At 41.2% G+C, this 12507-nt stretch overlaps 2 protein-coding genes across 2 annotated transcripts in view; one reads left to right on the top strand and one right to left on the bottom strand.

Moving 5' to 3' along the window:
* PDILT (protein disulfide isomerase like, testis expressed) overlaps nt 1-12507 on the bottom strand; it is a 96842-nt gene that overhangs the window by 70104 nt on the left and 14231 nt on the right. The window lies entirely within an intron of this gene.
* LOC150009813 (acyl-coenzyme A synthetase ACSM4, mitochondrial-like) overlaps nt 1-12507 on the top strand; it is a 32190-nt gene that overhangs the window by 10000 nt on the left and 9683 nt on the right. Inside the window, 3 exon segments of the mRNA XM_090279395.1 lie at nt 3959-4169; nt 7094-7264; nt 7267-7297. Coding sequence (XP_090135521.1) covers nt 3959-4169; nt 7094-7264; nt 7267-7297 — 413 coding nt within the window.

The raw sequence follows: 12507 nt of genomic DNA, 5'->3' as shown, positions 1-12507 counted from the left end.
ACCATGGTCTCTCTTAGATGGATCAATGGCCTCCCCTCCTATCTCTCTGCTTATTGTCTTTGCTTTCCTCTCTAAGTAGAGATCTCCTTTTTAAACATACTGTAGATTGGATCTTTATAGGCTACCCTCTGTTCCCCACCTCTGTTTATAGCACTCTCAGCCACTTTCATCTCTATTTGTATTATTATTTCTGGTTGTACTTTGTTTATATTTCTATACTTGTTAATATAAAGTACCTCCGTTCATTGTGGTTTTCTCACCCCCTAGAACAGTGCCTGGCCCATATTTGGAGCTCAATAAATGTTTGTTGAATTAGTAAATGAACAAATGGCTTAATTTAATTCTCAACAAGGTCCATAGTCCATTTCAGTGGTTCTCGACCATGACCAAGCATTAGAATACCTTGAGGAACTTTAAAAAATACTGGTGCTGAAAACCAGACCCAATAGGTTCACATTTCATTGGGCTGGGGTGGGGTGAGTCTGAGCATTTTTTAAAAGCCCCCAAGTGATCTTGATGTGTAGCCACCTATACTGAAATCCACACTACAATTTTGCAACCACCTTGGCAGAAGGAAAGCTGCCAGGATATGGGCTGTCAGAATCGGTCAGAATTGCCATTTTACTCAAACTCATACCTGCAGAAATCCAGGCCACTCTCAGCCCCGCTGGGATCAAGCCATGTTGGGGCTGCAAATTTTGTGGCACTTGAGGAGTGAAGCTGTGGTACAAAAGGTAACTTCTGGCTTCTCTTTGTAAACAGAGAAGGACCAGCAGGCAGCTGGGCGTTCTAAAGAAATCCAGAAGCAGAAATGAAGTCCCTTCTTGGACATATAAGGCCACAATGATCCCAGCAACAATGTTCTGAGTTCTGAGGTTCTGGAGGATTGGGTGGCCTAGAGAAGAATGGGCCATTATGAAGTAAGAGGGGGTCTTGCCCTACCCTTGCTGGGAAAATCTTGGTCATGGAGGTGGTGGGGAGCTAGAGATCCCCTGCAAGGCCAGAAACAAAACAAACCATGGTGCTTTAGGGGTAGCATAGAAGATTCCTGAACTTAGTACCTAAAAATTCAAAGCTGAATCCCAAGCTCTGTTTCTAAGCAGCTGTGTGGTCTTGGGCCACCGGTAAAATGACATAAAGCTCACAGGAGTGTTGTAAGGGTTAAAGGAGATGAAATGTGCTAAGTGAGCAGCACAGTACCTGTAAGGCAGGAAGCCCTGCCCTGGCCTCCCCTCCTGGCATCCTCCCACTCTGCACCAGCTACACTTACCTTCTTGACATTCTGTAAATGGGAGACCCTCCGCCCACCCTGGAAATGGGGGAGGGTTGGGAAGTGCCAAGGATGGTGCATGAGTGGCTGCTGAACCAGCATACTCAGTCACCCTGGCAACCAGGACAACACATGCTGGCCACACAGGGGATTCAGGTGGGGGTGAGCTCCTTTATCTTTACCTTGTCTGGAATGCACTTCATCTGCCCTGCCACTCCAAATGATAGCCTTGCTGGATACAGTAGTCCTGGTTGCAGGTTGCCTTTCATCACATTGAACACTGCTTGCCAGTCCCTTCCTGCCTGCAAAGTGACCTCTGAGAAATCAGCTGATAGTCCTATAGGAAACCCACTGCAGAGAACTCTCTGCCTCTCTCTTGCTGCCCCAAGGACTCTCTCTTTATCTTTCACCTTTGGCATCTCAATCATGATGCGTCTTGGCGTGGTCGCCTCTGGGTCCAACTCACCCGGGACCCTCCGTGCTTCCCAGGCCTGTAAGTCCATCTTCTTCTCAAAATTTGGGAAGTTTTCCTCATTTTTTTCAATTCTTGCTTCCTCATTCTGCACTGGTTGACTGTTTTTTTTTTTCTTCCTTATGTGCCAAATCATTGATTTGAATCCCAGTTTCCTTTCCTTCACCATTGGTTTTGTGTGGATTTTCCTTCATTTCACTTAGCATAGTCTTCATTTCTTCTCTTATGCGTTTGTCATACTCAAGTATATCTGTCAAGCCTGTAAGCATCTTTATCACCAGTGTTTTGAATTCTGCATCTGTTACGTTGTCTATCTCCTCACCTGTTAGGTCGGCTATCTCCTCCTTGACTAGTTTTCCTACTGGAACCTTGATCCATTCCCCCTTTTGGGCCATACTTCTGTCTCCTCATTCTGACAGACTCCTGTGTTTGTTTGCCTCTGTGTTTCAGGTAGAGCTGTTACTCTTGTTATGTTGTAAGGGGCAGAGGCTTAGGAATTCATCAGTACAGGGCGAGCTGTTTCACCATGTTGTGGCGCTGTATGTGGGGGAGGGGCCCGAGGGGGAATAATGCCACCTGCCCAGCACTCGCCCCTTTTCCAGGCACCTCTCCCGCTTCCACCCCGGACTGGCGCCCCTCTAGCTGCTACCCTGGCCATCATTCCCAGAGTAGGTGGGTCTGCGGATGTTCTATGACCATGGGAGCCCTTTAAACAAACGGACTCTGCTGAGAGACTGGCAGTTTCTGCCTCCACCCTAACCCCCACTGGTTTGCACAGTCAGAAGCAATGAGGCTTGATTCTCCCCAGTGCTGGGACCGTGAGCTTGCTAGGTCTGGTGAGGAGACTGGAATGCTGCCCAGGTGTCCCTCCTGACTTTAAAATGTGTGACTGTGTTTTCTGCCAGCCTGCTGCTGCTGCTGCTGCTACCATACCGTGCTCTTTCCGCCCCGGCTCCACCCCTCCTACTTGTCTGGTTGAGTATTTGTTATTTATACCTTTTTTTGCTAGACTTCCATGCAGTTTGATTTTCTGGAACTTCTGATTGTTTCTAGTTTTAAGGTAGTTGTATTCCTTTTTTGTTGTGGAGGGAGATGCAGCATGTCTGTCTATGCCTCCTTCTTGGCCGAAAGTCACATTTTCTTTTTAAGTAAATGTATTCAAATAAAAGTGAGATGATGTAAAGAAAATACAAAGAACATTAACACAAGTGTTGATGATCTGGCAAACATTAGCGATGCTCAAATGACTAAAGATTGAGAAATACTAACCTATATTATTTCGTCAAATCCCCATCACCAACCAGGTGTTGCAGAATTTAAGCTACTTATCCAAGGTCATCAATTCCAAAGGCACCTGAACCAGCCCCTGATATTATGGAGCTCACATCTGTAGGGAAGGGACACATCTGTAATACAAGACAATATAGTGGAGTCCCTGGGAATATGAGCACAATGCTGCAGAACACAGAGAAGTCAGAGGGTAAACAGAAGTCTAAGAAAGGCTTCACAGAGGGTGACATGGAGGTCGAGCTTTGAAGTCTTTTCCAACCAGGGAAAGCAAAATAAACATTCCAGATAGGAGAAGGAATGGGGAGTAATTTTTCTCCCCAGGCAATGTATAAAGTAGGGGTTTTACAGCACAGATCACTTGCTTTATAAAATCATGAGTGAGAAGTTTCCTCCAGAAATCAATCAATCATGCTGATGCCTATCCCCACCCCCACGGCCCTCTACCCTGTTCTCTGTAACCTATGAAACCCACATCCTCAGTCTTCTGGGTATAAATAGATGTCATGTTCTTAATCAACCTTGGGCATCTATTAAGGCTATTTGGAAGGGGTAAAACTTAACTTAAGCAAAGAAGTTTATTGGAGGGATATAGGAGAACTCAAAAAATTGGGCTGGAAGCTGGAGTATTAGTCCCAGCAAAAACAAAAGCTAGGCCAGTTCCCTGAGAACGCATAAGCACCAAGAGCCAATAGGTCTGGGAGAGATTTGTTTGGCCTGACTCGAGTCACATGTCCGCCTACTGGTCAAGGAAGGGTGAGCACCCTGGTGGGTTGTTTCACCAAGACTGTATTTAATAGGAGGAGCTGGGATGCTGTTACTTGAATCCACAGGCACGGGTGCTGAAGGGAAGTAATGGAAGATGTTCCATTTATTTGGTGACCAATCACATAAGCCTTCTCCTCTCTTTCCCATGTGTTTGTGGCCAGGCAGGAGAGAGACCAGACAACCCAGCCCTTTGTTGGGTGAATGGCAAAGGGGGCAAGGTGAAATTGAACTTTGGAGAACTGGGCACCTTGTCCCCAAAGACTGCCAATATGCTCACCAAGCCCTGTGGCCTAAGGAGAGGAGACCCAGTGGCTCTCATTCTGCCCGGAATCCCAGAGTGGTGGCTGGTCAACATAGCTTGTATGCGCACAGGTCAGTGTCCATATTTAACTTTCGTAAATCAAGCAGAAACAGAGAGAAGCTGAAAGCTGAGGTTTTTCTCAGGTGTTAGTTCTCACTAGAAGCTATGCTTATAAAGGACAGCAAAATCAGAGTTGAAATTAAGAGCAATCACTATGTAATAATAATCTCAAAACTCCCTTAAAATGTAGGTATTATTGTGTTGCTCATTTTGCAGAAGAGGAAACTGAGGTTCAGAGAGGTTAAGAAGCTTCCCCAAAGTCACACAGCTAGAAAGCTATGCAGTTGGGATTTAAGCACGAAGTTCTGTAAAATCAAGTATAGATACCAATGCCTGTTTATCCAGATGATGCAGCAGTTATTTCTCTGGGTATATCTGGATCCTCCATAATATGAAAATACAAAAGAAAGTAAAAGCATTTTAGAATGCAAGAACTTATAAAAATATGACTGTGAATCCAGTCAGAAAACCTCTGCTTCTTTCCAGACAGAAAGATGAATATACTCAATGACACATTTTCTTCCAAAGTAGTAATTTATAAGGTACCCCAAATTTCAACAGGATTCTTTTCTCCTTTGGGAAAGAAGTCAGCAAAAGCCATGGCCTACACACTGGCCAACTGTTTTAAGGTTTTATTGGAATATAGCCATGCTCATTCATTTACACATTGTCTGTGGCTCTTTTTGTTCTGTAACAGTGGAATTGCTAATCAAGACAGAGATGGTATGTCCCACATAGATAAAATATTTACTATCTGACCCCTTACAGAAAAAGTTTGTCAATGCCTGCTCTAGAATATAACAAAAATGTTGTAAAATCAATAAAAAATTAGTAAGAGTATACTTCTGTAGAGAACACAAAGATGTCTGCTGCAATAGGGTCAAAAATAGAAAAAACTGAAAACAACTATATAAAGATGATCAAATACATTATAATTTTCTTGATAATAAAGCTTAGTGGAGGTATGTTTATTGCTAATTGAAATTATGATGCTTCAACTTGATGGCTATCATTAAAAGATAATTATAAGGATGCCATCATGGTGTTAAAAAAATGCTTTTACTGTCTATGTTAAATCAAAACAGCAATATATAAAATTTATTTCATATTCACTATAAAAGGGAACTTGCAAATGTGAAGCCAATTTTGGGTTGAAGGAGTTAAAAGTAGTTTATGTGTCATAAAAATGTATTTAATATCACTTAACATGATTTATGTAATTTGTGAAATGTGAAGATTAAAAATAAACCCACAAGCTGAATAGTCAAAACTATTCACTTAATTAAATGTTAAGCAAGCAGCTGAGGAATGTTTTCTAACTCAAAATTATTAAGGCTTCTGAGTGAATATGAAGATGCTTGAACCACAGGGTAAAATATTTTGCTTTTGCTGTAAAGTGCATGCAGTCTAAATCTGCTAGAAGAGAACTTCCCTCTTTACCTCCAAGCTAGCTACCTACACATTGAACCCATTCACATCACAAATCCACCAATAGTACTAATAATTTCTGAGCTGATAAGAACAAATGGTTTGCAAAATAAATAATCTTATATTTTATATTGAATGAACAATCTGAGAACCCTAAGCTGATTTCTTAGTTAACTTCCTCATCATCACATATTTATTTGTTTTCTCAAGAGTGGATGACATATGAGAGCTTTGAAAATATATTTTATAAATAAAGTCTCCTTCCTAGGAATTCAACTCTACATCTTCCTATTTAGTTGACTTCAGGGAACCCATCAAGAAATAAGGACCTGATGTACATACAGCATGGGACTTGGGAGACTCAGATATGTGTCTTTGAATCTGGTTCTGTCATTTACTGACTTTGGGACCTGTGGACCACTTGTCATTTATACACTGGGATTAACTTTAAGTGAGGTACCAGGTACATAATATGTGCTTAATAAATGGTAGCAGCTCTCTACATACATTCCACTTTCTTCCCAATGATTCATTTTAGAAAGAACAAACCACCTTCTCTCTGCTTTTCATCTAACTCTCCCATATCTCTCTTCTCATAAGAAACTGCACTCTAAAATCAGGTCTAAGACCAGTGTTTAGGATGAAGTGAGGAGGTGGGATAAACACAGAATTGCCTAAGTAAACAGTGTAGGCACACCGCAAGGATGTCAGACCACTGCGAAGACACAGACTTGAGGGCATACTCTGCCACTCACCAGCTATGACCTGATCTCATAGTCCATCAAATGGCAGCAACTGCATAGACCCAAAGTGCTACTTAGAACAATGCTCTCCAGGCTTTTTTTGCTTCACAGTTTATCAATAAAAATAGCTGAGATACACATCCTCTCCTCTGAATAGTTATTTAGATTGTTCTTCACTAATATAATATGCATGTTATAGAATATGTACAAAATTGAGATAAAAAGAATTCTAATATTTTAATAAATTAAAAATTTTTAAATTTCTTTTCTTATCTGCTGTGAATTATCTCGCAAAACTCACTTTGGAGAACACTGGTTCAAAAGTGTTCATAAAAATGTGTTATAAGCGATAAAAAGCTATTTAAGTGTTACACAATAATGATTAAAATATTCCACAAAAAAGTTACATAATAACAGCTCACTACTATAATGCCTCCTATATGCCAGATACTATTATTTCCTCCCATTTTACAGATAAGGAAAGGAAAGCACAAAGAGGTCAAATTATGCCCTCAAGGTCACAAAGCTAGTAAGTTGCAAGAACAGCTTTAGGCCCAGGGACTGTCAGACTCTGAAAACAGTGCTCTAAGGATCTCCCAGTGATCAGAGTCCCATGGGCTGTCCCTGGGGACCAAAGCAAGAGTAGCTGAAGGCTGGATTGCACAGCTCCTCCTCACCCAGGTACAAAGTCCAAGTATCCACAGTCCTCAGTCTTACCTGGTGGACAACAGTTCTGTTAGCTCAGGGTCCTCTCTCCTCTCTAGGGCTTGTCTTCACGCCAGGAACAACACAGCTGACCACAAAAGACATCCTCCATCGGCTGCGAGCATCAAAGGCTAAGTGCCTCGTGGCCAACGAGGAGGTGGCCCTGGCAGTAGAGTCCATTGTGTCAGAGTGTCCTGACTTGACAAAACTCCTGGTGTCTCCACACAGCCATAAGGATGGCTCAGCTTCCAGGAGTTATTTCAGTGAGTATTTCCCCCATCTCACCGTCAGAACCAGCAATAACACCACTCAGCTACATCTCAGAGTCTCCTTGCCTCCAAGGACTGAGCCATACTGGGCTGATCTGGGATCCTTCCCAGAAAATAATCACTTAATGAAAGGCTTTAAGGATGCAAGGAAGGAGTGCAGCTCTGCCTCCATTGCCCTGTGTCCCACCTCAGCCTCTGGTGAGCACCTGCATGGGTGGTTTCTGCCTAACTTGTGGACCACTCTCCCTGCCTTGACTCCCTCTGGCCACCCTTTTATTCCTCAAACATGCCCTTCCTCGGGGCCTTTGTACCTGCTGTTTCTCTGCCTGGAATGCTCTTCCTCAGTCCTTCCTGTCATATTTCAGCTCAGATGTTTTCCCTCAGTGAGGCTGTCCCTGACCACCCCATCTAGAGCAGAATTCCAAGCCACTCTGGACTTTGTTGTTTTCTTCACAGCCCTCAACACTATCTGAATATCATGTTCAGTCACTTGTTACATTATTTCCTAGTTTTCTCCTGTACCATGGAGATTGGCAAAGTAGAACCTATGGGCCAATTCTGGCAAGGCACCTGCTTTGTGAGTAAGGTTTTATTGTAACACAGCCACACCCATTTGCTTACATATTGTCTATGGCTGCTTTCATCTTACAAGAGTCAGGTTGAATAGATGTAACACAGACCACAAGGCCCACAAAGCCTAAGATATTGACTACCTGGCCGATTATGGAAAAAGTTCGCTGGCCCCTCTCCTAGAATGTAAGCTCCAAGAAAACAGAAGCCCTGCTTTTTTAGCTGATCGGTCTCTCCCTAGTCCCTACCATAAAGTTGGTGCTTTAAAAATATTTACTGAATGAATGAACAAAATAGATAACTTAACCTCAGTTTTCTTTATATGTAAAATGGGAATGATTATTCTGCACATATCAAGCAGTAACTGAGGATAAAATTAGCTAATATGTGAGAAATTGCTTCTTAAACTGTAAAAAAGGGAGTAAAATGTTAATGGTATGATCCTTCAAATAGCTGTTAAGTAGCTTATGTTTTAAAAAAATCTTCTGGAGAAGTTTATAGAAAAAAAGACATGAAAACTCTGTTGAAAAATAGAGGAATTTCCTTTGTGGGATTGAAATCTTATCCTACTAATAATATAAACCAAATCTTATTGGCCGATCCTAAAATTCTTTCCCAAGGGCCATGCCAGTAAATCCTGTTTGTGTCTTTTATAAACTGTGTAACTTTGCATAGGCCAAGTAGCATCTCTGAGACTCTGTATTTTCTCCATAAAATGGTGATCAGGACAGAAGAACCACATGTGATAAAGCATGGGAAGTGCTTAGCATGATGCCTGGTGAAGTGTGTTAGAGTAATTATAATTACTCCCCTTATTATTTTCTTTATTTTCTTGAGAAGAGGGAAGGGAGGGAGAAAGAGAGAGAGGGAAACATTGATGTGGGAGAGCTACATCAATTGGTTGCCTTGGGAATGCCCACAGTTGGGGACCTGGCCTGCAACCCAGGCATGAGCCCTGGCTGGGAATCGAACCAGTGACCTTTCGGTTTGCAGGCTAGCACTCAATCCACTGAGCCACATCAGCCAGGGATATTTTCAAGTTAATAAAGTCCTTTAGTAGTGCAGCGGTTCCCTAAAGTAGTGGTATCCAGATTATTTGAATATGCACCTCCATTAGGAAAATATTTTTAACACATTTCCCTGACACGTGTATATTTACTTATTTATAAATTATATACATGTACTTTTGTGCATTGCACATATATAAACATTTTAAAGGATTAACAAAAGGAAACATAGAATTTGCTATTCTCCCAGTTTTCTTCCCATCCCAGTTGTGCTGCATACTCCCTGGGCAGCAAGCATCCCCCTTCAGAAACCCCCCACCCCCATCTGAAACAACTTGGCAACATTCTGCTGGGTCTCCAAGAAAACTTAAAAGTGCCACAAAATTGACAAAAAGAAGGGTCTTTGAGCTCATCTGAATTTCAAATTGAAATTTGCATATTTGGGGGGCTATTTTTTCAAGATAAATGGGGTCCTCACTTCAAAAAAACAACTTTGGAGTGTCATAACTACAAAAGTGCCGTGGGCTCTTTCTCTAAAATATAGGAAAAGGAGAGCTATCATTGCCGACAGTTGACCAGTCTTTCAGAGATCCACACAGAGCAAGAATCAGGTCTAATTTCTTGTTGTTAGAGTCAATCTTCTATTCAAGAAGTTCATTTTAAGACCTCTCACCCTCAAGGATAGAAGTCCATGAATACTTTCCAGAATATTTATAATAGGGTGTAGAAAAGGTCAAAATTGTGGGCCAGAATGAAGTTTCTCCCTTCCTATCCTAGTAAAAAGGACCCTTCCCTCTGGGTCTAGATCCCAGAATTCTGGTCTTGAGGGGACTGGAACAATGTTCCGGGCAGAAGAACAGCATAAGCAAAGATATGGAAACAAAAACCTCCTAAGGTGTGCAGGGAATGGACAGTTTTGAGTGACTGGAGAATAAATTATGAAGTCACAATGGAAAGCAGAATATGACCTCTCATATAAAGACCTCATATGCATGCTAAATCTTTAACTTAACCTACAATCAAGGGAAGCCATTGATGAGTTTTAAGTAGGGGAGTGTCAAGGACAGTTCTATGTTTTAAATAGATTTCTCTGGCAGCTGTATAGAAAATTAATTTTAGAAGAACCAAATTGGAATCAGGGAGACCATCTTGGAGCCTTATGTAGGGGAGAGACAATGAGGGTCTAAATCTGAGCTCTGTTGAATGGGATGGAGGGAAGGAGGCACACTAAAGAACTGGCAAGACTCGGAGATCAATTGGGCATTGAGGATGAAGCAAGGAGTTGAGCTGTTATGCTTTTTAACTTGGGTGATTGAGTGGGTTGGCTACCATTAGCTGAAGAAAGAGTATAAAATTGGACATATTGAGATCGAGGGGTTTGCGAACATCCAGATATCTAGCAGGTGGTAGATATGAGTCTCAGACTCAAGAGGATAAAGCTACAATTCTGGAAGTCATCAAACATTTAATCTGTTGAGAAAAATCCAGAAAGATATAACTCAAATATCCTAAGAGAGAAGTCAGATAATGGAGTCACTGCTTGAAAACCTCCTTGTCACTCACAGATGGTAATATCTGCTCTTTTAGTAAAAGAAAAAATGAGAAACCTTATACAGGTTTGAGAAGCATTAAAAATCGGAGGTTTTTTGTTTTCATGGGTATCAGATACTGTGAAGAAAGTTCCCTTTCCCCAGTCTAACACATACCAACTTCACCCTATCCATATATTGAATCAATACAATGGAATGGAAGAGGCAAATTAGCAAGAAAAACCACATTAATATTTCATGAAACTACTTTTGACAATATAGCATATGTTTATATAATTAATCCTCACTATTTTACAATTTCAATGACAATTTTATTTATCATCAAAGTGAACTAAAATGTTGTCCTTTACCCTATTTCCTACAACCCAGGAAATTAAAACTGTGATACAAGAGTCTCAAAACTTTGGGAGCATGTATCAATTATCCACTGAGTAACAAAACAACCCAAAACTTAGTGGTGTAGAACAGTGATTATTTTACTTGTTTATGACCCTGTGGATTAGAAGTTCATGCAGGCCTTGACAGAAGCAGCTTGTCTCTGTTCCACACCTGCTTGACTGGGAATGGAGGATACAAGTATGTTCACTCACAATTCTGAGGCTTTGGTGTCTGCTGAAGCACCTCACTTCTACACATGGCCTCTACCTCCAGCGGGACAGTCTGTACATTTTTATGTAACAGCTCTGTGTTCCTCCCAGTGAAACTGAAAACAAAACCCCTTGAAGCCTAGGCTGAGGAGTCACAGAACTTCCGCCACACTTTACTGGTCCAACAAAGTCATAAAGCCATCCCAGATTTAAGGACAGAGGACATGCGTGTATAAAAATTGAAGAAATTGTTGGCACTCTCTATGCAGACAGTGCTTCACAGATAATGTTATCAGTTAGAATCCTCTTGGATTTAGCAATAGAAGATCCAAGCAAAAGTGGCTTAAACAATACAAAATATTTTATTATACCACAAATAAGAAGTACAGGGGTGGAATGTGAGTTGGTTAATTGAGTGGTTTGATGAAGTTAGCAAGAATCCAGATTCATTCCTCTTTCCATCATGCCACCTTGGGTGTGTCTGTTAATCCCCTCATGATCCCAGCATGGCTAGAGTAGTTCCAGACACCATGCACTTTCACAGCAATATCCAAAGCCAGAGGACAAAATGGGTAGGGTAGAGGAAGGCAGTATCCCTTCCTCCTGACTCTTTCTGGAACAAGAAAACATTTCCCATTCTCACTGACCATAACTGCATCACATGGAAGCCCTAAACCACGATTGGCTTAGATTAATCATATTAACTTTTGACCCCCACTCCCACCCCTACTTCTAAGAGCTATATAGGGAACAGTTTCCCCACCTGAAGCACATGGCTGCGAGATATCTGAGCAAAATCAGAATTTTACCAATGCAAGGAAGAATGAAGAGATGTTATTTGGTAAGCAACTAACTGTGCCTGCCGGCAATATTGAAGATATTATATAAAAAGTATCAAAAAGATTGATTCAAATGCCAAAAGATCTTCTTTTAAATCATAAAAACTCCTGAAATGTTAATAACAATTTACAAAGATTCAAAACTGATTTTAAAAAATTCATAGATTAAAAGGCACTTAAAATGTTTAAATAAATAGAATAAACATCCTTTTTTTTTTTTTTTTTTTTTAATCAAAAGTGATCTTGGCTATCTCTTTAGCCTACAAGGCGATAGAGCTTAAAAAGAGAGAGATGAGCCCTGACCGGTGTGGCTCAGTTGGTTGGGCATCATACTACAAAGCAAAAGATCATCAGCTCAGTTCCTGGTCAGAGTACATGTCTGGGTTGTGGGTTTGGTTTCCAGTCAGGGTGTGTATGAGAGGCAGCAGTGTTTCTCTCTCACATCAGTGTTTCTCTTCCTCTCTTTCTCATGCTCTTTCCCTCTCTCTAAAAATAAATAAATAAAAATAGTATAAAAGAGAGAGAAAGAGAGAGATGAGGTGTTAAACCTTAGCACTGATCTGCAAAGTCCCTCTAAGATTTCATGAGGAAATTACTCTCAGGGAAGCTTAGGATTAGATTCTGTTCTATTAACTATCCTTGACATCAAGA

Source organism: Furipterus horrens, unplaced genomic scaffold (genome assembly GCF_987537825.1).
Source record: "Furipterus horrens unplaced genomic scaffold, mFurHor1.1.pri manual_scaffold_5, whole genome shotgun sequence".
Lineage (NCBI taxonomy): Eukaryota > Metazoa > Chordata > Mammalia > Chiroptera > Furipteridae > Furipterus > Furipterus horrens.
The sequence above is the reverse complement of the archived record's forward strand: the minus strand, read 5'-3'. Positions and strand labels throughout refer to the sequence as shown.